At 36.3% G+C, this 21,171-nt stretch overlaps 1 protein-coding gene across 1 annotated transcript in view; it reads right to left on the bottom strand.

Moving 5' to 3' along the window:
• DMD (dystrophin) overlaps positions 1 to 21,171 on the bottom strand; it is a 2,035,184-nt gene that overhangs the window by 1,513,597 nt on the left and 500,416 nt on the right. The window contains exon 12 of the mRNA XM_065901098.1: positions 10,223 to 10,373. Within this exon, the coding sequence (XP_065757170.1) occupies positions 10,223 to 10,373 (151 nt within the window). The remainder of the gene's footprint in view (positions 1 to 10,222; positions 10,374 to 21,171) is intronic.

A 21,171-nucleotide genomic window follows, 5' to 3' on the forward strand; every position in this document is an offset into this window, starting at 1 on the left:
CAACATTACTTTTATATGAAATTAGATTTATGGTCATGCATTTTGTTATAAGATACATGAACTTATTTTTCAAGAAAAAATATTTTCTTAAAATTCATATTATCGTATCAGTTGTGGCTTTCTTGTGAAGAATTTTCCCCTAAAATGCATTCTAAAATGTTTTATATACTTAAATAATTCCTTTACATTATTAATGTTGCATTACCTATGGAAGGGAACTGAAATTAATTTGTATTGGTTCAGGAAAATAAAGATACTTTAGCTGAGACCAACTCAATTAAGTGAGAGATAGGGTCTTTTTCCTTCCTTCTTGCTTTACCCTCCCCAGAGGGCAGAAACTTCCTATAAATAAGCATTATAGGAGAAATTAAGTATAAAAAATAAGCTGGGTATCTCTAAGAGAGGGGGTCTTGGATAATTACATTTTGGTAGATGCACTGATGTACTTTAAAACAGGGCTGGGGCTTCCCTGGTGGTGCAGTGGTTGGGAGTCCGCCTGCCGGTGCAGGGGACACGGGTTCGTGCCCCGGTCTGGGAGGATCCCACATGGCGCGGAGCGGCTGGGCCCGTGAGCCATGGCCGCTGAGCCTGCGCGTCCGGAGCCTGTGCTCCGCGGCGGGAGAGGCCACAGCGGTGAGAGGCCTACGTACCGCAAAAACAAAAAACAAAAACAGGGCTGTAACATTTTGAGCCATGTTACTGAATCAGTGCTCAGTAGTTTCTAATTAGTCACCTGTTAGCTGGAATCAGTTGATCTGTGAAAATAAGGACATAGGTATGGATTTCATCATTATTTTTTAATTAAATTAAATTAATGGCATTATGTATTATGAGAAGTTACCCTTGGAATTGCTGCTTTTTTATAGTATGTTGATGGGAAATTAGATGTCTTCTCAACTAGATTAAAAAAAATTAAAACTGAGTATCATGCATACACTACTCTGTAGACCATAAAGCGTAATGTTGTCCCTTTTTACATTAACTTGCCACTCCTTTATGCCAAAAGAATTTTATTACCATACAAATCAACTTTGCTTGAGTAAAAGTCATGCCTTATATAATAATAACAGCTAAGATAATTTATATAATTCTGGGTATCAAGTATTATTCTAAGTGCTTTTATGCAATTATGTAGTATATATTTTTATCAACCCTATAAGATAGGTATCATCATCATCATCATCACCACCCTGATTTCATACTTGGGGAAACTGAGGCACAAAATGCTTAAGTAACTTTTGCAAAGTCATTCAGCTCACAAGTGATAGAGCTGTATTTTGAACCCAGGCAGTCTGCCTTCAGAATCTGTGATATACTGCCTCTCACATAAGAGATATTAATATAGCTCATATAAGCATAAGGGATAGATACATGTTTCTTATAACTCATAAGGCACATGAATAGAAACTTAAAAACTCCTGTGTTTAAGTGTATGCGTTTGTGTGTGTACTCAGTCGAGTATCAGGTTTTACCCCTCTAGTGATACTCGAATTCAACCTATTACATTTGAAAAACTACTATCACAATGCTTGCTTTAAAAAATACACACACAATAGTTAGGTCCTCCTATATGCTCTTACTGTTTGAAAATAATGTTAACAATGGTATGTCTTAGTGACAAATGCTAATCACAAAACTTGTGTTTAATATAAGGTTTTGAGTATTAACAGGAAGTTCAAGTTACTTTTATCTAAATGGCTTAGTTTCTTTATATACTACATTTTTTTCTTACTTTTCTCTCATGAATCTTTCCTATTTGGATAACCTCTCTTGAAATCTGTTCATCATAATGCTGTCTATTGATATGATCATGCCATCTCCCACCTAGAGGATGCATGCTTTTCTCCCATGGTTCTTATTCACTGCCCCTTGAAGGTCAAGTAATGTCCATATGGAAACCAAAGAAAGAGACAGAATAACATTTCTAGGCCTTCTCTCTCCTTTCTAAGTAAAAATCTCGGAAGAAAGGTTACATTGTAAGCCCAGCTTAAAGGGGCAAGAAAGACCTGATCAAGCCTAAGACTGAGGCCATAAGGGCAAAAAAGAGTCCTTATAATTTATAGGAAGTTCAACCTAACTCACAAGTTCAACTTAACTCACACAAATTTAAAAACAAAGCTGTAGGATCACAGACACTATAATTTCTTTGGCTGGTCCACTGTGCACATATTCCTCATGAACTGGCCATGTGTGGTAGGTAGCCAGCTGAGGATTTGATTCCATTGAATGGTTTTCCTTTTCCGCATAACCAAGGCTCACATGCTTGATTTCTACAGACAAACACAAGTATGACTGCTGGGAGCATCTTCTATGACATTTATAAAACGATGCCAGGGTTATAACCATTAAGATATTTGAACAGAGAATGAAACAGGGAGAGAGGAATGAAAAAAAGCCAGAGTTAGTGAGAGGGCACCAGAGATAATATTTCCACGTAAGTTGCTTTAAAGATGTGTTCCTGGGGCTTCCCTGGTGGTGCAGTGGTTGAGAGTCCGCCTGCCGATGCAGGGGACGCGGGTTCGTGCCCCGGTCCGGGAAGACCCCACATGCCACGGAGCGGCTGGGCCCGTGAGCCATGGCCGCTGAGCCTGCGTGTCTGGAGCCTGTGCTCCGCAACGGGAGAGGCCACAGCAGTGAGAGGCCCGCGTACCACACACACACACAAAAAAAAGATGTGTTCCTTCTTCACCTATATGAGTTGTTTTCTTGACCCAACTCACAAGTTTTATTTTACTGTTTATTTTAATTGTAAGTTTCATGTCTCTGTCAGAGTGGAAGCAATGATGAAGCTTCTGTGTGTGATAGAAGTAGTCAGAACAATTTAAAGCATTTGATCCAAACACCATTTACTGAGCATCAGTTATGTGCTAAATACTTGGCTAGACATTGGGGAAACACGTAAGAGGACTCTCTGCTTCTCTGGCTGTAGCATAGTATATATGTATATTTTTTTTTACCAATTATATTGTTTACCTTTACTGCCATAGCCATCAAACATTCATTAAGCACTTACGCAGGGAAAAACTAGGAAATAAAATGGAATTTCTAAGCAGTAACTAATAACATGTACTTTTAATCTTGCTAAAGATGTAAGAGAGCTTATTAGTCACTAAAAGCACTACTTGATTCTATGGCATTCTCAGGCTTTCCAGAATCACTCATGCTCCTCCCAATTACTGCATTTCTATCTTAGTATTGCCTATTTTTTAAAAATCCAACTTTGGCCTCCCAATTGCCCAGTCTCAGAAACTATTATTTTGAACTCTATGATAATTCCCTAAATCTAGTCTCTTTGGTTCTGCTGTTGATTTTCAAAACATTTTTAAACAATTTTCATAACATTTTTTAAACAATTTTCATTGACATTGCTTTGATTCAGGCTCTATATACTTTACGCAGTATCTTCCTAACATATTCTGGCCTCCTGTTCATCTGTGCTCTAGTTTATCTTACAAGATATGTCTTCCTAAAATATAAGATAAACTTTCCCAAATTGCCACTCTCCTCAGTTTCACTTATCTTCAGTAATGGATCCCTATTGCCCACAGACTAGCTCCAAATGCTTGTCTTGAGATCAAGACCCTCCACGATCAGGCTGTGGTCCTCCAGCAGTGAGCAGAGTGCAGCACATAACCTAGGCAAGTGACATACCTTCTATTGCCCCATCTCATTTCCTATGCCCAACAAATCACTGTTTCTAACATTCTCAAGCCATCTGACATATTATGCCTTGTATAATGGTCACTTGTTTTCTGTGTCATTATCTGATGTACTAGCATGTGAGCTTCTGGAGGAAGATTCCATACACAGTAGATCTCTGTATTCTTCACAGCAGCTATTTTGCTTTAATAAGTGTTTGTTCAGTGATATGGAATAAAATTCAATGGAATGAAATGAAATGTCAAATCCTTTGGCAGGATTACACCTAAATCTTCCCATTACATAACTATCTAGATCATTTTAAAGGTCACCAGAAGAGAATATTTCACAATCTTGGCAATCCAAATGTTTGTGATTAACTAAGCTCCAAGGAAAGGATAGGTGACTGAGCTTCTAAGAGGGCATTTAATTTGTATTAATCAGTACTTAACAAAGACCATTTACTGAAGTCGTAACATAGTGCACATGTCACGATGATACCTGCAAATTCTAATAACTTGTATGGTAAGGATTTTGTTGATGTTGTTACTAAGTCAGTGTAACTAGTAACAAAAGTCTAAACCTCTCATAAGAATTGGTAACAGCTAGTAAACTAAGCTTTAAACCTCATGTTGGTGTGACTGTGCTACAAGACAAGATTCCTGAGTCAACTATTTTCTTTTTGATTAAAATACCCTCCAAAATAGCAAACTGCTTTCCCATTAATGAAAGTTCAAGCCCCCATAAGACTTTTATTGTCCTCAGTAATATTGTCACTCCTAGGGAAATCCTTTCATTCCTTATCAACATCACTAATAAAATCTTTCTCTTAAGACAGAAATAACCAACCAGAATTATTTCTGACGTGTTCCTTCACAAGAAGATTGAGAGCTTCAATTTGTTCACTCCCAAGAGAATCACTTTTGGGTGACTCAGATCTAAAGTAAACCTCTAAATTCTTTCCCCAAAGCAATAGCTATGAAGAATGACTGGTCTCTTCCAAATTTTGCAGCAAATTGAACTTTTTCCAGTTACCCCGGGTTAACAGTTTGGCTAGATTTAATAGTAACCACCAATATAGGATCGATCGTTTTACCTTGCCTAATTGGCAGACTCAGTAAAAGTGACTTATTTCCATGGCATTTTACAGTGGTTCAATTTCTAGCCTGCCTTGTAATAAAATGCTGTTGAAATGAAGATAGCAAAGGATGCTGCCACAGAACAAAGAGAAGCATATCTGTAATATGCATGGTGTACTTGCAAGATTTGCCCTCCAACTGAGAGAGAGAGAGAGAGAGCGCGAGAGGGCACGCACACGCCAGAGTCCTCTGACCCGAGCAGAATTTAAATCCATTCCCAGAAACAAAACCTGAATCTCTTCTTTAATTCTGTCATCTGTAATCATCTCTTAAAAAAATAAAGAGGATGTACTGTCTATGGATATGAAGCTAAAAAAACCTAAATGTTATATTAGGTGGGAAGCATGGAAATGCAGCAGGGTGCAGTTACTTTATGACTACTCCAAGGTTACTGATGTATTTCATTGTCAGAATGAGAAATTTTCTTATTTTCATTCACTAACAATCCTTGGGAAGAAATGCTGCAAAGTAAATCAGTGATTATTTAAATAAGGCTTTAGTTTGAATTCAGTTACCTAAAGAAAGAACATTTATCCCTTCTTCTGTTTTATGAAACTTGGAAAGATTAACAAAAAAAAATTTACTCCTTGTATACTTCTAAGAAAACATACATGTTTCCCATTTAAATAAATTCAACTCCTTTATAAATTGTTTGATTTTGTCAAAAAATTTGCTTCTCATTGTAATTACTTCAAGTAACAAAAGAGAATTATCAACTGTCAGGCTTTCTCTTAGCTATGTAATATGTTTTTCCATTGTCTTAATTTTATTAAAAAATATATTGTGAGGTGGGTTTAAACAGTTAAAGGTGGAAGATGGCCTCGCTTTCTGTGTCAGCAAACCAATTCCTTCTGCTTTTCCTTACACACTTATATGAATAAATCCTAGATGTAAATGATTACATAATCAACTTGCATATAGTTCTGTTGCTTTCTTTTTGTTTCAAATTATGCTCTTCAAAGTAGTTTCATATTCATCAGAAAAGGCACATTTTCAAGTAATGGACAACTATTCAAATTTTATTACAATATTAGTCAGATACTTTCCATTCCATTCATTCTAAATCTTACAGAGCAAAGTGCAAAACCTTTCAGGTAATTGGCAGAATATGAAGACCTTAGACAGCCTAACCTCAATGCTCTGTTCCTGGTTTCCAGATGAGACCTTTACTCATAGTTGCCCTAAGTCATTTACCCTTATGGCTACCCTACCATTCTCTGCCACTTCTCTCCTTCTCTTCCTGGCTTCCTCCTTAGACTCCAGGCATCCAATGCTGACATCCATCCCTCTGATGTTCAATGTTACTGCCTGTAGTCTTGTCCTTGCCTGAAATGCTTCACATTCTAAAACTAATCGGAACATTAAAACCATGACTGGAAGGAACACTAAAAATCAAGTGGCTCAACACTTTTATTTCCAAAGTGAAAATATGGAGAACCTGAGAGATTCAATAATTTCTGAAAATTACATATTTAGTTAATGGTAAGCTGGGATAGTACTCTGGCTTCCCAGGCAAGAAGGCTGTCTTAGGTTGAGTTCGTTCCTAAACAGACCCTAAGCCAAATATTTGGGTACAAATAGTTTATCTGAGAAGTCATCTCAAGAGACATCATGAGCGGGTAGAACTGTGAGACAGTTTACCCCATGGACATCTGGGGCCCAGTCTTGCTGGGAAACCTCTGAGAAACTGGGAATTGAGAGATACCTTGGAATCATCCCACCACTGGGCAAGGATTCTAGGGTACTTATCCATCATTTCGCATCCCTCCTTGGTTAATGGCAGCTCTGGAAGCACTAACTACTTTTTGCCCATGTTCAAACTGTCTGAGACTCTCCTGTGGCCAGTAAATGCCTTCAGACAGAGAGGAAGCCACTGGTATATACAGAAACTGTCTGCACGCAACTTCCAGTGTAGGCCAAGGGGAAGAGAATGCATGCATGGTCTACCAGAGGAATGAATGCATGATCACACAGAAAAAGTGGTCCAGTTCAAGGTCTAGCACTGGCTGTAACTACTTTATCAGATATTCAATTAAAACCTATGTGACAAGTGAACCTCTTTTAGTCACAATTTCCATGTGAAAATTAGAATGCAGCTGATGCTTTATTTTTTCCCAACGGGGTAGCAGACGGGATTGCCATAGCTATGGCTCTCCCCAAACTGTTTTATCTTAAGCTGCTGTGGCCAAAGGATGGCTCTGGCTGCAACAACAGCAAAAGCCAGCCCCATTCTTCACTGAACCTGAAGTTCATTAAATAAAAAACAGCTCTGGAACTTAAAAAGAAAGGTATCTTTCATCTGCATGAAAGAATTGTGAAGCTAGGTATGACAAAAAGTTATATTAAAAAAAAAAAAGAATGAAGTTGGGTGAGACACACATTTAGGAGGTATGAGTTGAGGGAGCAGATATTTCCTTTCAAAGCCATAAATCCAAGAAGCACAGAATCCTGAGTAGAGTTGTCAGATATGATCTAGGATGCCCAGTAAAATCTGAATTTCAGCTAAACAATAACTAAATGGGGACATATTTACATTTAAAAAAAAGTTCATTGTTTATGTGAAGTTCAAATTTAACTAAGCTTCTTGTACTTTTATTTGCTAAATCTGGCAACCCTAATTTTGGGCCAATCATGAAGGTTCTTGTGTGTGTGCATGTGTGTGTGTGTGTGTGTGAGAGAGAGAGTGAGAGAGATGATGGACGGAGCAAGGCTTTGTTCCTACAGTAAAACCCAGAGCTAGTTTTATAATGGTTATTAGAATGCAACACTGTCACAATTTACAGATGACATGATTTTATATATAGAAAACCCTAAAGACTCCACCAAAAAACTGTTAGAACTAATAAATGAATTTAGTAAAGTCACAGGGTATAAAATCAATATCCAAAAACCTGTTGCATTTCTATACATTGAAAACAAACTATCATGAAGACAATTCTTTTTTTAAAAAATCCCATTTACGATTTCATCAAAAAGAATAAAATGCTTGCCAATAAATTTAACCAAGGAGGTGAAAGACCTGTATGCTGAAAACTGTAAGACACTGATGAAAGAAACTGAAGAAGACACAAATAAATGGAAAGATATGCCATGCTCATTGAATGGAAGAATACTGTTACAATGTCCATATACCCAAAGCAATCAAGGGAATCAATGTGATCCCTATCAAAATTCCAATCACATTTTTTCATGGAAATAAAACAAACAATCCTAAAATTTGTATGGAACCACAAAAGGCCCCAAATAGCCAATGCAATCTTGAGAAAGAAGAACAAAGCTGGAGACATCAAGCTACCTGATTTCAATTTATATTACAGAACTATAGTAATCAAAACAGTATGGTATTGGCATAAAAAACAGACACATAGATCAGTGGAACAGAATACAGAGCCCAGAAATAAACCCATGCATAAACAGTCAATTAGTTTACAACAAAGGCACTCAGAATATACAAGGGGGAAAGGACAGTCTCTTCAATAAGTGGTGCTGGGAAAACTGGACAGCACATGCAAAAGAATGAAATTAGACTTCTATCTTTTACCTTACACAAAAATCAACTCAAAGTGGATTAAAGACTTGAATGTAAGACCTGAAACCATTAAACCCCTAGAAGAAATCATAAGTGGGAAGCTCCTTGACATTAGTCTTGGAAATGATTTTTTGGATCCGAGTACAAAAGCAAAGGGAACAAAAGCAAAAATAACCAGTGAGACTACATCAGACTAAAAAGCTTCTGCACAGCAAAGGAAACCATCAACAAAATGAAAAGGCAACCTACCAAATGGGAGAAAATACTTGCAAATCATATATCTGATAAGGGATTAAAATCCAAAATATCCAAAATATATAACGAACTCATACACCTCAACAGCAAAAAAAAAAAAAAATCTGATTAAAAAATGTTCAGAGGAACTGGATATTTTTCCAAGGAAAACATATGAGTGGCCAAAAGGCACATGAAAAGATGCTCAACATCACTAATCAGGGAAATGCAAAGTCAAAACCACTATTATCAAAAAGACAAGAAATAACAAGTGTTGGGGAGAATGTAGAGAAAGGGGGATCCTCATGCACTGTTGGTGGGAATGTAAACTAGTGCGGCCACTGTGGAAAACAGTATGGTTGTTCTCCAAAAAATTAAAAATAAAACTTACATATGATCCAGCACTTCCACTTCTGGATATTTATCTGAAGAAAACAAAAATACTACCTCGAAAAATATCTGCACCCCCATGTTCAGTGCAGCATTATTTACAATAGCCAAGACATGGAAACAACCTTAGTGTCTATTGATGGATGAATGGATAAAGGAAGTGTGGTGTATATATACATTGGAATGTTGTATATATTCCATAAAAACACATAAAAAATAATAAAATCTTGGCTGTTTGTGACAAATTGGATGGACCTTGAGGGAATTATGGTAAGCAAAATAAGTTAGACAAAAACAAACACTGTATGATTTCAAGTATATGTGGAATCTAAAAACCATTACAAACAAACAAACAAAACAAAACTTACAGATGCAGAGAACAGAATGGTGGTTGCCAGAGGGGAGGGGGCTTGGGGACTGGGTGAAATGGGTGAATGGGGTGAAGAGGTACAAACTTGCAGTTACAAAATAAGTAAGTCATGGGGGTGTAATGTAGAACATGGTAACTATAATCAATAATATTATAGTGCATATTTAAAATTTGACAAGAAAGTAAATATTAAAAGCTCTCTTCACAAGAAAAAAAAATTCTAACTTTATATGGTGGTGGATGTTAACTAGACTTATTGTGGTGGTCATTTTGCAGTACATACAAATATTGAATCATTTTGTTGCACACCTGAAATGAATATAATGTCATATGTCAGTTATTCCTCAATTAAAAAATGGAAGCTGAAAAGAAAAATATTTCTGTAGAAATTCTAATCACAGAAACAATAAATACTTTCTGGAAACCAGGGAGCATAACTGTAAGTGTACAAATAAACTGAAGAAAGGTAAGATGGAAATATTAAAATTATTAGATGCTGTATTTTATAGGAAAGCAATGTTACAGATGTTCATTTTTCATCAAGCTTGGCCTGCTCTAAGACCTTATGAATCGAAGGTAAAGCCATGTTTAAAAAATCTTGCCTTATTACTTAAATTTGCTTTGCAGGTAATCCCTACAGAGACCCTCTTCTAAGGAACCAAAACTTTAATAAATCACATAGCCGGCATTGTTCTCTTCCAGGAATATATTTGATTTTTTTCAAATATGAAATGCCTAGCTATTTTGTATTTGAAAAAGTAAACATCGCAAAAAGTATTAGGTAAGAATTATTTTAAAACTCTTCTCAATTGAAGCTTTAATTCTTTCTCATCTGTAAACCATGGCATGTGTATGTACGTAATACACATATACACTTAGTTTGTTTTTCAGATGAAAACAAATAGCATAAAATATACTAACCTTATGTTGTTGTACTTGGCATTTTAGGTCCTCAAGATCAGGTCCAAAGGGTTCTTTTTCCATTTTCCTTGTTCTCTCTTCTGTTTTTGTTAGCCAGTCATGTAACTCTTTCAGTTGCTGATTCTGGAGATCCATTAGAACTTTATGTAAACTGAAAATTTGAAAGACGCCTATTATTGCCTCTGTCAAAACAACTTTACTTACTATTATTAAACCTATTACTAGGTAAAACTATTGACATTTATAACTAAATGTGTGTTCACATGGTTTGGCATCATTGGACATTAAGAAGGAAGGTAAATAAAGCCCATAATCACCTCTGAAGTTATTCTTTCTTTAACTTATTATAGTTCACACATCCCAATTTTTAGAAAGTTTCACATAGCTAACTAAATGTGAACATGCTAAATAAAGTGTGAGCCATCTCTGGTAACTGAGTTAGTAGTATATCCTGGCAATCATTTGTTTATATATCCATTATTTTAATTTTACTATGTGTGGTGATAAAAGACAGCCACAAAATTCTTTGTCATGCCATCAAGAGATGGAGTCCATTTTCCATGCTCATGAATATGGAGTGGCCTTGTGATTTGTTCTGACCAACAGAATGTGGCAGAAGTGACGCTATACGAGTTCCAAGCATAGGCTGTAAGAGAACAGGTAGCTTTTGTATTCTCTCTGTTGGAACCCAGCTGCCATGCCCCAAGCTAGACTACTGAATGATTAGAGACCATCTTGAAAGTAACTCTGGAGGATAAAATGCTCTCTTAGAAGTTGAGCTTCCTGATGAAGCCCAATGAGTGACCCCAGTCATACCACGATTGCAGAACAACAACCTAGATGAGCCCTGCCCATATTCCTGATCTACAGAATCACGATATAATTATAAACTTTTGTATTAAGCCACTAAGTTTTGGAGTCATTTGTTATGTAGAAGTAGATAAGTCAAAGACTGCATTTTTGGTTTTTTTTTCCAAAAAAAATAGGGTAATGTAATTACCTATTACCAATGGGTAATGGATTTAAAGTCCAAAGGCTTGGTTTTGGTTCACAGCCTGGCTATATGCCCTAGAACTAACTTCTTAAACGTTATCAATTTGAATACCGGCATCAGGGACGTGAGACAATATCTTGCCTATCAATCACACAATTTCATGGTGAGGATGAAAGGTAAAATTTAGGTTATTTCACAATGTTGATTCTTCCAATCCAAGAACATGGTATATCTCTCCATTTATTTGTATCATCTTTAATTTCTTTCATCAGTGTCTTATACTTTTCTGCATATAGGCCTTTTGTCTCCTTAGGTAGGTTTATTCCTAGATATTTTATTCTTTCTGCTGCAGTGGTAAATGGGAGTGTTTTCTTGATTTCACTTTCAGATTTTTCATCATTAGTATATAGGAATGCCAGAGATTTCTGTGCATTAATTTTGTATCCTGCTACTTTACCACATTCTTGATTAGCTCTAGTAGTTTTCTGGTAGCATCTTTAGGATTCTCTATGTATAGTATCATGTCATCTGCAAATAGTGACAGCTTTACTTCTTCTTTTCCGATTTGGAATCCTTTTACTTCCTTTTCTTCTGTGATTGCTGTGGCTAAAACTTCCAAAACTATGTTGGATAAGAGTGGTGAGAGTGGGCAACCTTGTCTTGTTCCTGATCTTAGTGGAAATGCTTTCAGTTTTTCACCATTGAGGATGATGTTGGCTGTGGGTGTGTCATATATGGCCTTTATTATGCTGAGGAAAGTTCCCTCTGTGCCTACTTTCTGCAGGGTTTTTATCATAAATGGGTGTTGAATTTTGTCAAAAGCTTTCTCTGCATCTCGAGATGATCATATGGTTTTTCTCCTTCAATTTGTTAATATGGTGTATCACATTGATTGATTTGCGTATATTGAAGAATCCTTGCATTCCTGGAATAAACCCCACTTGATCATGGTGTATGATCCGTTTAATGTGCTGTTGCATTCTGTTTGCTAGTATTTTGTTGAGGATTTTTGCATCTATGTTCATCAGTGATATTGGCCTGTAGTTTTCTTTCTTTGTGACATCCTTGTCTGGTTTTGGTATCAGGGTGATGGTGGCCTCATAGAATGAGTTTGGGAGTGTTCCTCCCTCTGCTATATTTTGGAAGAGTTTGAGAAGGATGGGTGTTAGCTCTTCTCTAAATGTTTGATAGAATTTGATTCAATGCAACCCCTATCAAACTACCACTGGCATTTTTCACAGAACTAGAACAAAAAATTTCACAATTTTTATGGAAACATAAAAGACCCCGAAGAGCCAAAGCAATCTTGAGAACGAAAAATGGAGCTGGAGGAATCAGGCTCCCTGACTTCAGACTATACAACAAAGCTACAGTAATTAAGACAGTATGGTACTGGCACAAAAACAGAAAGATAGATCAGTGGAACAGGATAGAACACCCAGAAATAAACCCACGTACATATGGCCACCTTATCTTTGATAAAAGAGGCAGCAATGTACAGTGGAGAAAGGACAGCCTCTTCAATAAGTGGTCCTGGGAAAACTGGACAGGTACATGTAAAAGTAAGAGATTAGATCACTCCCTAACACCATACACAAAAATAAGCTCAAAATGGATTAAAGACCTAAATGTAAGGCCAGACACTATCAAACTCTTAGAGGAAAACATAGGCAGGACACTCTATGACATAAATCACAGCAAGATCCTTTTTGACCCACCTCCTAGAGAAATGGAAACAAAAACAAAAATAAACAAATGGGACCTAATGAAACTTCAAAGCTTTTGCACAGCAAAGGAAACCATAAACAAGACCAAAAGAAAACCCTCAGAATGAGAGAAAATATTTGCAAATGAAGCAACTGACAAAGGATTAATCTCCAAAATTTAGAAGCAGCTCATGCAGCTTAATAACAAACAACCCAATCCAAAAATGGGCAGAAGACCTATATAGACATTTCTCCAAAGAAGATATACAGACTGCCAACAAACACATGAAAGAATGCTCAACATCATTAATCATTAGAGAAATGCAAATCAAAACTACAATGAGATATCATCTCATACCGGTCAGAATGGCCATCCTCAAAAAATCTAGAAACAATAAATGCTGGAGAGGGTGTGGAGAAAAGGGAACACTCTGCACTGTTGGTGGGAATGTAAATTGATACAGCCACTGTGGAGAACAGTATGGAGGTTCCTTAAAAAACTACAAATAGAACTGCCATATGACCCAGCAATCCCACTACTGGGCATATACCCTGAGAAAACCAGAATTCAAAAAGAGTCATGTACCAAAATGTTCATTGCAGCTCCATTTACAATAGCCCGGAGATGGAAACAACCTAAGTGTCCATCATCAGATGAATGGATAAAGAAGATGTGCCATATATATACAATGGAATATTACTCAGCCATAAAAAGAAACAAAATTGAGCTATTTGTAATGAAGTGGATAGACTTAGAGTCTGTCATACAGAGTGAAGTAAGTCAGAAAGAGAGAGACAAATACCGTATGCTAACACATATATATGGCATTTAAGGAAAAATATGTCATGAAAAACCTAGGGGTAAAACAGGAATAAAGCCACAGACCTACTAGAGAATATGGGGAGGGGGAAGGGTAAGCTGTGACAAAGCGTGAGAGAGGCATGGACATATATATACTACCAAACGTAAGGTAGATAGCTAGTGGGAAGCAGCTGCATAGCACAGGGAGATCAGCTCGGTGCTTTGTGACAGCCTGGAGGGGTGGGATAGGGAGGGAGACGCAAGAGGGAAGAGATTTGGGAACATATGTATATATATAACTGATTCATGTTGTTGTAAAGCAGAAACTAACACACCATTGTAAAGCAATTGTACTCCAATAAAGATGTTAAACATAAAGATGTTAAAAAATAAAATAAATAAATAAACCATAAAATGCCCCAAAGAGGAAAAAAAATTATGTTATTTCATCCATTAATTCAACAAAAAGTTGAGACTCAAATGAGAAGTATTAGTACCTGTTTTAAGGTAAATATTCTTCATGAAGGCATGTTTACAGCATTTTTGAAAACCATAGTATACTGCACACTGATCTCTTTGTATCAATAAAGAGGACATAATTCCAGTTAGAAATTTATTATTCTGATTTATAAAATCTTTACAAGCAATTTCCAATAGTCTGCATGTTTAAACATACAAAATACACACATAACTGAGAGTGTTTTAAAATAATTTAGATTATACAATTTACCATTACACCTTTAACCTTATAGAGACACATGTCCCCTGAGGCACACTGTAATCCAAAGTCTATGAGAACAAGCTTTCATTTATCAAACACAAGAAGTAGATGTTTTATTTTTATGGGAAACAACATAGATGAAGCATCCATTTAAGTGGAAGCAAAAACTCAAAAGTTGCTAGTTTAAGTCTCTTAGACAATGAACACCATCCTGACATTGCAAGGTATATAAATCTTTTACTTTATTGGTTTAGTCTATCCCTTGAGAACTGACTTGATAATAAGATTTCATGAGAATTGGCTGCAATATCATTCCTTGTGTTTGTTGTTTTTCCTGCCCTGTTTGTTGTTACATTGAGCTGAAAATCTCACAATGTATAAACTAAAGAAAAAATCCCACATTATTACTTATACTTGAAGAAATGTTTCAAGTCTAAGACACATGTGTTAGTGTTAATAAGGGATTTCATTTAAATATATATATATATATATTTTTTTTTACTTTTGGACAGACGTTTCATTCAACAAATATTCACTGAGTTCCGTATCTGTGCTGGAAACTCCTGTTTGTTAGGAACAGACAAAAGAAAATATCCTTATATTCAAGTAGCTTAGAGACCTTTATGGAAATTCATACATCAACAATTATAATAGTACAAGGAAATCATTATAATTAGATTTATATACATTCAGAGGAGACATAAAAGCAGCTCCAAGTTGACCTGGGCTCATTATGAATGGTGTCATTACACAACACATAGCCTGAGGGTTGAGACTTAAAAAACTGAGTCATACACTTATTAAATGTAAAATTATTGAGTACTTAGATATTATGAATGGAGAGGTGAGAAAGACCCACACAGCCCCTTACAGTCACAGATCTTACATTCTGAGGATGGGGGCCACAGATAATATATAGCTCATTAGGCTATTAGTTAATTGTAATTGTGATCATGCTATGAAATGAGAGTAACTGAACTGAGTCTATGAGGTAAGGAAAGGCTTTTCTGAAGCACTAATATTTGAATAACTCTAAAGTCTGAAGTAAGAGGAAGTAATGAAGAGGAAGGGGTAAACACTTTCTAAATAGAAGAAATCACCTGTGCAAACGTCCTGAGGCATCAGAAAGGACCAGGAAGGCCGATACAGCTTGATGATATAAGGTGTGGGAGAGTTATACAATGTCATACCCTACACTAATCCATGGGTTCTGGGAAATTTCTTGAGCTCTGCCTGAAAATCTGAAGTCTGAACCTCGAATAATCTTTTATGTTTAACAGTGGTTTCATCTTATAAACCTGGAGTCAGAGACTAACCAGTAAGAATGGATATACCAATAACACTTTGTCAGGTATTGCATCTTTTATAGGTGGAATGTAGGAATGTGTAATTGAAGGTTCTTGGAGAAGGGGCCGGCATAACTGGGTGGCAGATGTTGTATGGGGACACTTGGTGTGCAGCCTGTGTGGTTCAATATTTTAATGACTGGTACAATTACATCAGTGTTTCCCAGACAAATAGATCCCTGCTTTTCCTCTCTAGACCAATGGTTCTCAAAGTGTGGCTCCTGAACCAATAGCATCATCCTATCCCCTTGGGGGATGTCTTAGTGCACGCACATGAGTGTGTGTACACACACACAGAGCTTATGTGTGTGTACATATATATTTATCTATAGTGTGTATATACATATGATTTTAATGTATATATGAAATCATATAGCTTAGGATGAAAATTAAGGAAAAATTAAGTAAAAAATGATTATTTTAAGGGAAAGTATTTAATGTATAATGATAAAGACAAGTGCAGAAATGAAAGAAATTGTGAAGGGGGAGCATGATTAACTTGCCTTTGAAAATCACTCAATAATTACATTTGGTTCTCATTATCACCTAATGAGGTAGCTAATACTGTTATTTTATTTCTGAGGACACTGTAACTTGGAAAGGTTAAAGAACTTGCCCAACGTGTCTCACAGACATGTTAAGTCTGTATATAAATGGTAAGCTGTGACTCAAGTCTGTGCTCTTAACCTGCAATTATTTTCCTTCTTCATGGATAAAATGTTGTATTAGGTTGGGTCATATGAAGTTGCTGGTACTTGAGGTTTTTATTCCATGAAAATGACAATTTCATTTTGTTCAACCTAAAATACTATTAAAATGAGAAAGTCAGTCCACATTTCCAACTAACATTCTCAAGATGCAAATAAATTAGGGAAATTTATCAAATTCATAAAATAAAAATCTACCACCCACAGGCAAGGAAAGAGTTTGCATTTTTCTTGGTTTCAATTTATGGTTTTCAAGTGGTCATTTAGAAAAGGACATAAAATCAAAAGGAGAATGGAGCATAAATATGACTGGCAATTGAGAGAGGAGGTAGGCAAATTGTAATAAAATAGCTCCAGACAGGAGATGGTCCTGACAAAGTCTAGAGGCAGAAGGATGCAGGATATGATACTACGAACTGCTGCAGCCAACTTCCACTTGTAAAAAGCATAGGTGGACAGAGGGAGACTAGCAAAACCAATACACTGAAAGAAGCTAGGACTCTGATGGCACAACTGAGTCACAGACTTAATGGTCTCGAGTCACCCGACCTGTAAATTTATTGTAATAAGATAATAGATACCCTTATTGTTTTAACCATTGCTTCCCAAACTTTAATGTGTATATGACTCACGTGGTGAGTGTGTCTTATTATGGATTCTAAGTCAGTGGGTCTGAGAAGAGGGCTGAGATTCTTCATTTCTAACAAATGCCCAGGGGATGCCAATGTCGCTGGTGCATGGATCACACTTTAAGGAGCAATGCTACAAACCACTTTGAGTTGAGCTATTTGTTAGTTACAGTAAAAGGCATCTTAAGGTATACCGTTTTTTAAATAATTGTATTGGAGATCTGTCTGTCACCTCACACCCACTGCAGGAACATTAGCTTCCTTAACATGAAAGAAATCAATGCAAACATAGGATCTGCTTTACAGAGATGCTGTTGGACCCTGGGAAAGCATTTATTCCCCAACCAGTACTGTCCAGAATCTTCTACAATAATGTAAATTTTGTAGATCCGCACTCTCCAATACTGTAGCCACTATAGCCATGAGTGGTTACCGTGCACTTGAGATATGGCTAGTGTGACTGAGAAACTGAAATTTTACCTATACTTAACTATAATAATTTAATTTCAATTAAATAGCTACCTGTGGCTACTGGCTACAGTATTAGCACAACTCTAAACCAACAGATAATTGGATTTACAACAGCAAAAATCCTTATTTGAAGTCTTTACCATACATTTTCTTTATGCAATGCAATATTTATAAGGAACGCTATTCTGAGTTAAGGAATCTAGCAATAAATATGAACAGCAATTTTTGATATTTCCATTCTCTAGACACAAACTTATAAATGCCAAAATTGTACATGTTTTTATTAATTTCAGCCTATATTTGATACTCTTAAGAGTGTTTCTTGGATTTTATGTTAATATATTATAAAAAAGATGTAAAAATACTGACAAAAAATTAATCATATATGTAAAAGTACAGACTTTATAAATCCTAGAAGATTACAGTTAAAAATTACAAAATTACCAAGAATGGTAAACCCTTTAGGAAGACAAGTTCTGAAGCCCAATTTCCTAGACTTCATAATTATTTGTTTATATGCAATTCTTAAAGAAGAAATACAACTAACAGAAGAAGGTAAAGTATTATTGTGAATTTCTAGATTACAAAAGAATCACCAGCGATGTTCAATTAACATGTTATAAATTCACAATACAATCTCATGATTTAAGTTGTCAATAAAACATATAGTTGGCCAGTGTGAATTAGAGAAACTGAATTAACAAGACATTTTTAAACTACATGCCATTTAGTAACTAAAATCACACTGATAAAAACTAAAACTAATTTATTCACTTATTTAAACTGTTGGCTTGAAAATCTTAGCAAAATGGTTTTAATGAATAGATTATAGAGTTCTGATCTTACCTGAGGAATTGCTTACACGCAACCAGATGCTCCAAGAATGCTGACATATGCTTAAACGTGTAGCTATATAAACCCTATAAATCCCCGTATATGGGTTTTTATTTCATTTACTCTATTAATAAAGTGGCCATTGAAGGTGATGTTTAAGTCCAGTTTTTATTCAAATTATCACATAAAGGTGAATTAGTGGAATTTATCTCTAGCCAGGTGATTCCAATGAACACCCAGGGTTGAAAATTATTGTATTGGTTCTCAGGACTCAGGCATAATATTTACATCAGTCCTGGGATGATCACAAGTGGCAAATGTTTTGGTAGCTGACCCCAGGCAGCATGGCCACTTTATTAACCAGAGGCATGGAGATAATATGGACGTAAGTTTATGGTGAATAAAAATGTCTTTACCCAATTATTTATAAACTAATAATACTTTATAAGTAGTACACTATCTATTAAATAGTAATTCTGACCTTGCACAATTTGGGACTTATAAATAAAATTTTATTTGTGAGTAACAAATTATATTCATATATTCATTTGTCAGACAATAAAAGTATTACTGTAATTAATCCTAATGATGCAGGAATTGATATTAGCCCCAATTTACCGATGAGGGAACAAAGGTTTACCGGAGTCAAAAGGCAAGCAAGGGGAGGTGGGAAAGTGGGAATCAGGTATTGTGGCCCTGGGGTCTGCTTCATCATTATGCTACATTACCTGTACAAATGATACTTTTTTAGAGATAACTTTTGTATCTATTCCTCATTTCATTTATGTCAGTGATTATCAAGAAGGAAAAATAGAAGAAAAAAGAAGGTCATTTACTGGGATTTTCTAGATTTTTGTCATTAATAGATAATTTTACTCTTTCTTCTCACCAAAACAAGGGGACATTATGAGGTTTACGTTAATGACAGAAACCACCATACACTTTGAGACCCGGTTCCCATCAAACATATGGTGACAAAGTAAAATGAATGACCAGACATTTAAAATATTTATAATGTTTCATTAAATGTAAGAAACAGAAAATCTGATATATTCCAGGCAAAAAAAGCAAACATTGCTTTAAAACAAAAAAACAATATTGATAAATTCAAGAAAACTTTCAGTCACATATGTACAAATACATAAAGGGTTTCTGTTGTCCGGCAGTAATGAATGGGCCATATAAAGCACATGAGTATTTTTCAACTCTCAAGGCTTAGAACATTTATCAAAGGTCACTGAATGCCCTGTGAAACATAAGGCCTAAAACTAAGAATCCAATAAAGTAATGACTCCCAAATGCATAAGATTTTCACCATCACTGTCACTTCTACTTGACCACCTTTACTGTCACCACCTCCACCACCAATTTCTGCCAGTTCCCATACTAAATGTCTTAAAGTCTATCATCAGAACCTGTGCAGGTGCTTAATCCCTCCTGCTCCCCTGTACCTCCTTGCCTTAAAAAGGCCATCCTCTTTCCTCCAACTCCTAACCACACCTTAAAAGACCCAGCTGCAAAGCCTGACACTAGACAGTGGTCTTCTGTCTCTAAATCTTAGGCACTAGTGTAGTAGGAGTTTCCACTGGAGAATGAAGTGAGGCAATGGTCTAACAGAATCATATGAAGAGTTTCTTTTTTTTCCCCCAAAACAGATGTGTCCATGCTCTTCTCTACAACACCACCACTCCCACCAATCGGTACACTGACATCTTGGGCCAGGGAAGAAAGCAAGGAGAACAGGTCAGGCACATTTTTCGAAAGCTCCCACTAATTCTCACACTTACCATTCTATTATACCCTGCAACCTGGTAGTGGAGGCCACAGTTTTTATTCTACAGCCTCACAATAAATATTTTAGAAAGAACTCACCTGCAAAGTTTCTCTTCCAACAACAGAAATAAAACTTTCGATCCTCCCTCAAAATCAAACGTATTTATTTAGTATTTATTTTTCCACTGAATGGAATATGAAAAACAGTATTGTGTTCAAAAAGGACTCTGTGAAACAAAAATGCACCACTGTCTTTTTTTTTTTTGGATTGTATTGGGATTTACCGAATTAACAAATGAGTTCCAGGAATGTCTGTCTTCTTATTTGCCAGTAACTCTGAGTAAAAGAGGAGGCCCATGTGGTCCTGGCTCACCCGTATCCTGAGGATGATGTTGGTAAACCAGCTTAAGGTGTGGAGGGTCACTTATTGGGGCCCCAACTTGGGCCATTCCTGGGTCCTGATTTCTGCCACCTCACCTCCAAAAGGTAGCTCTGTCACATGAAGCACCTAGCAATCCCCCAAGACTAAAGTAGCCATGAATGGGGCCACTTTCCCAGTGACCACAGAGAAGCAAGGGCCAAGGGATGATGCTACCTCAGCCACTTCCCTCAACTGGAACGGAAGAGGGCATACATCATGTAGAACTACCGGGGGTTTTTATAATAAATCTCAAAAGTGAATTAGTGTTTAATGTCTCTGAGAACAAAATCAAACCAAACTTTCCTTTCCACTTGGATCTTGATGCTATTTTATTCCTCCATCCATATAGCTTAACAACAGTTTAATTACTGAGATTCTTCAACTATCCAGAGCAATATTAAAGTTCAAAATGCAAACAAATTCATTTGCATTTTGACAGCATAAATTCAATATAGTAACAGTAACATAATAAAGAAGCTGCATGGTTGGATGCAATAGATTCTTGTGGCAAATACACTATGGCAACACTCAATTCAATCTTCCTG

The sequence above is a fragment of the Phocoena phocoena genome, chromosome X, assembly GCF_963924675.1.
Source record: "Phocoena phocoena chromosome X, mPhoPho1.1, whole genome shotgun sequence".
In the NCBI taxonomy this organism is placed as follows: domain Eukaryota; kingdom Metazoa; phylum Chordata; class Mammalia; order Artiodactyla; family Phocoenidae; genus Phocoena; species Phocoena phocoena.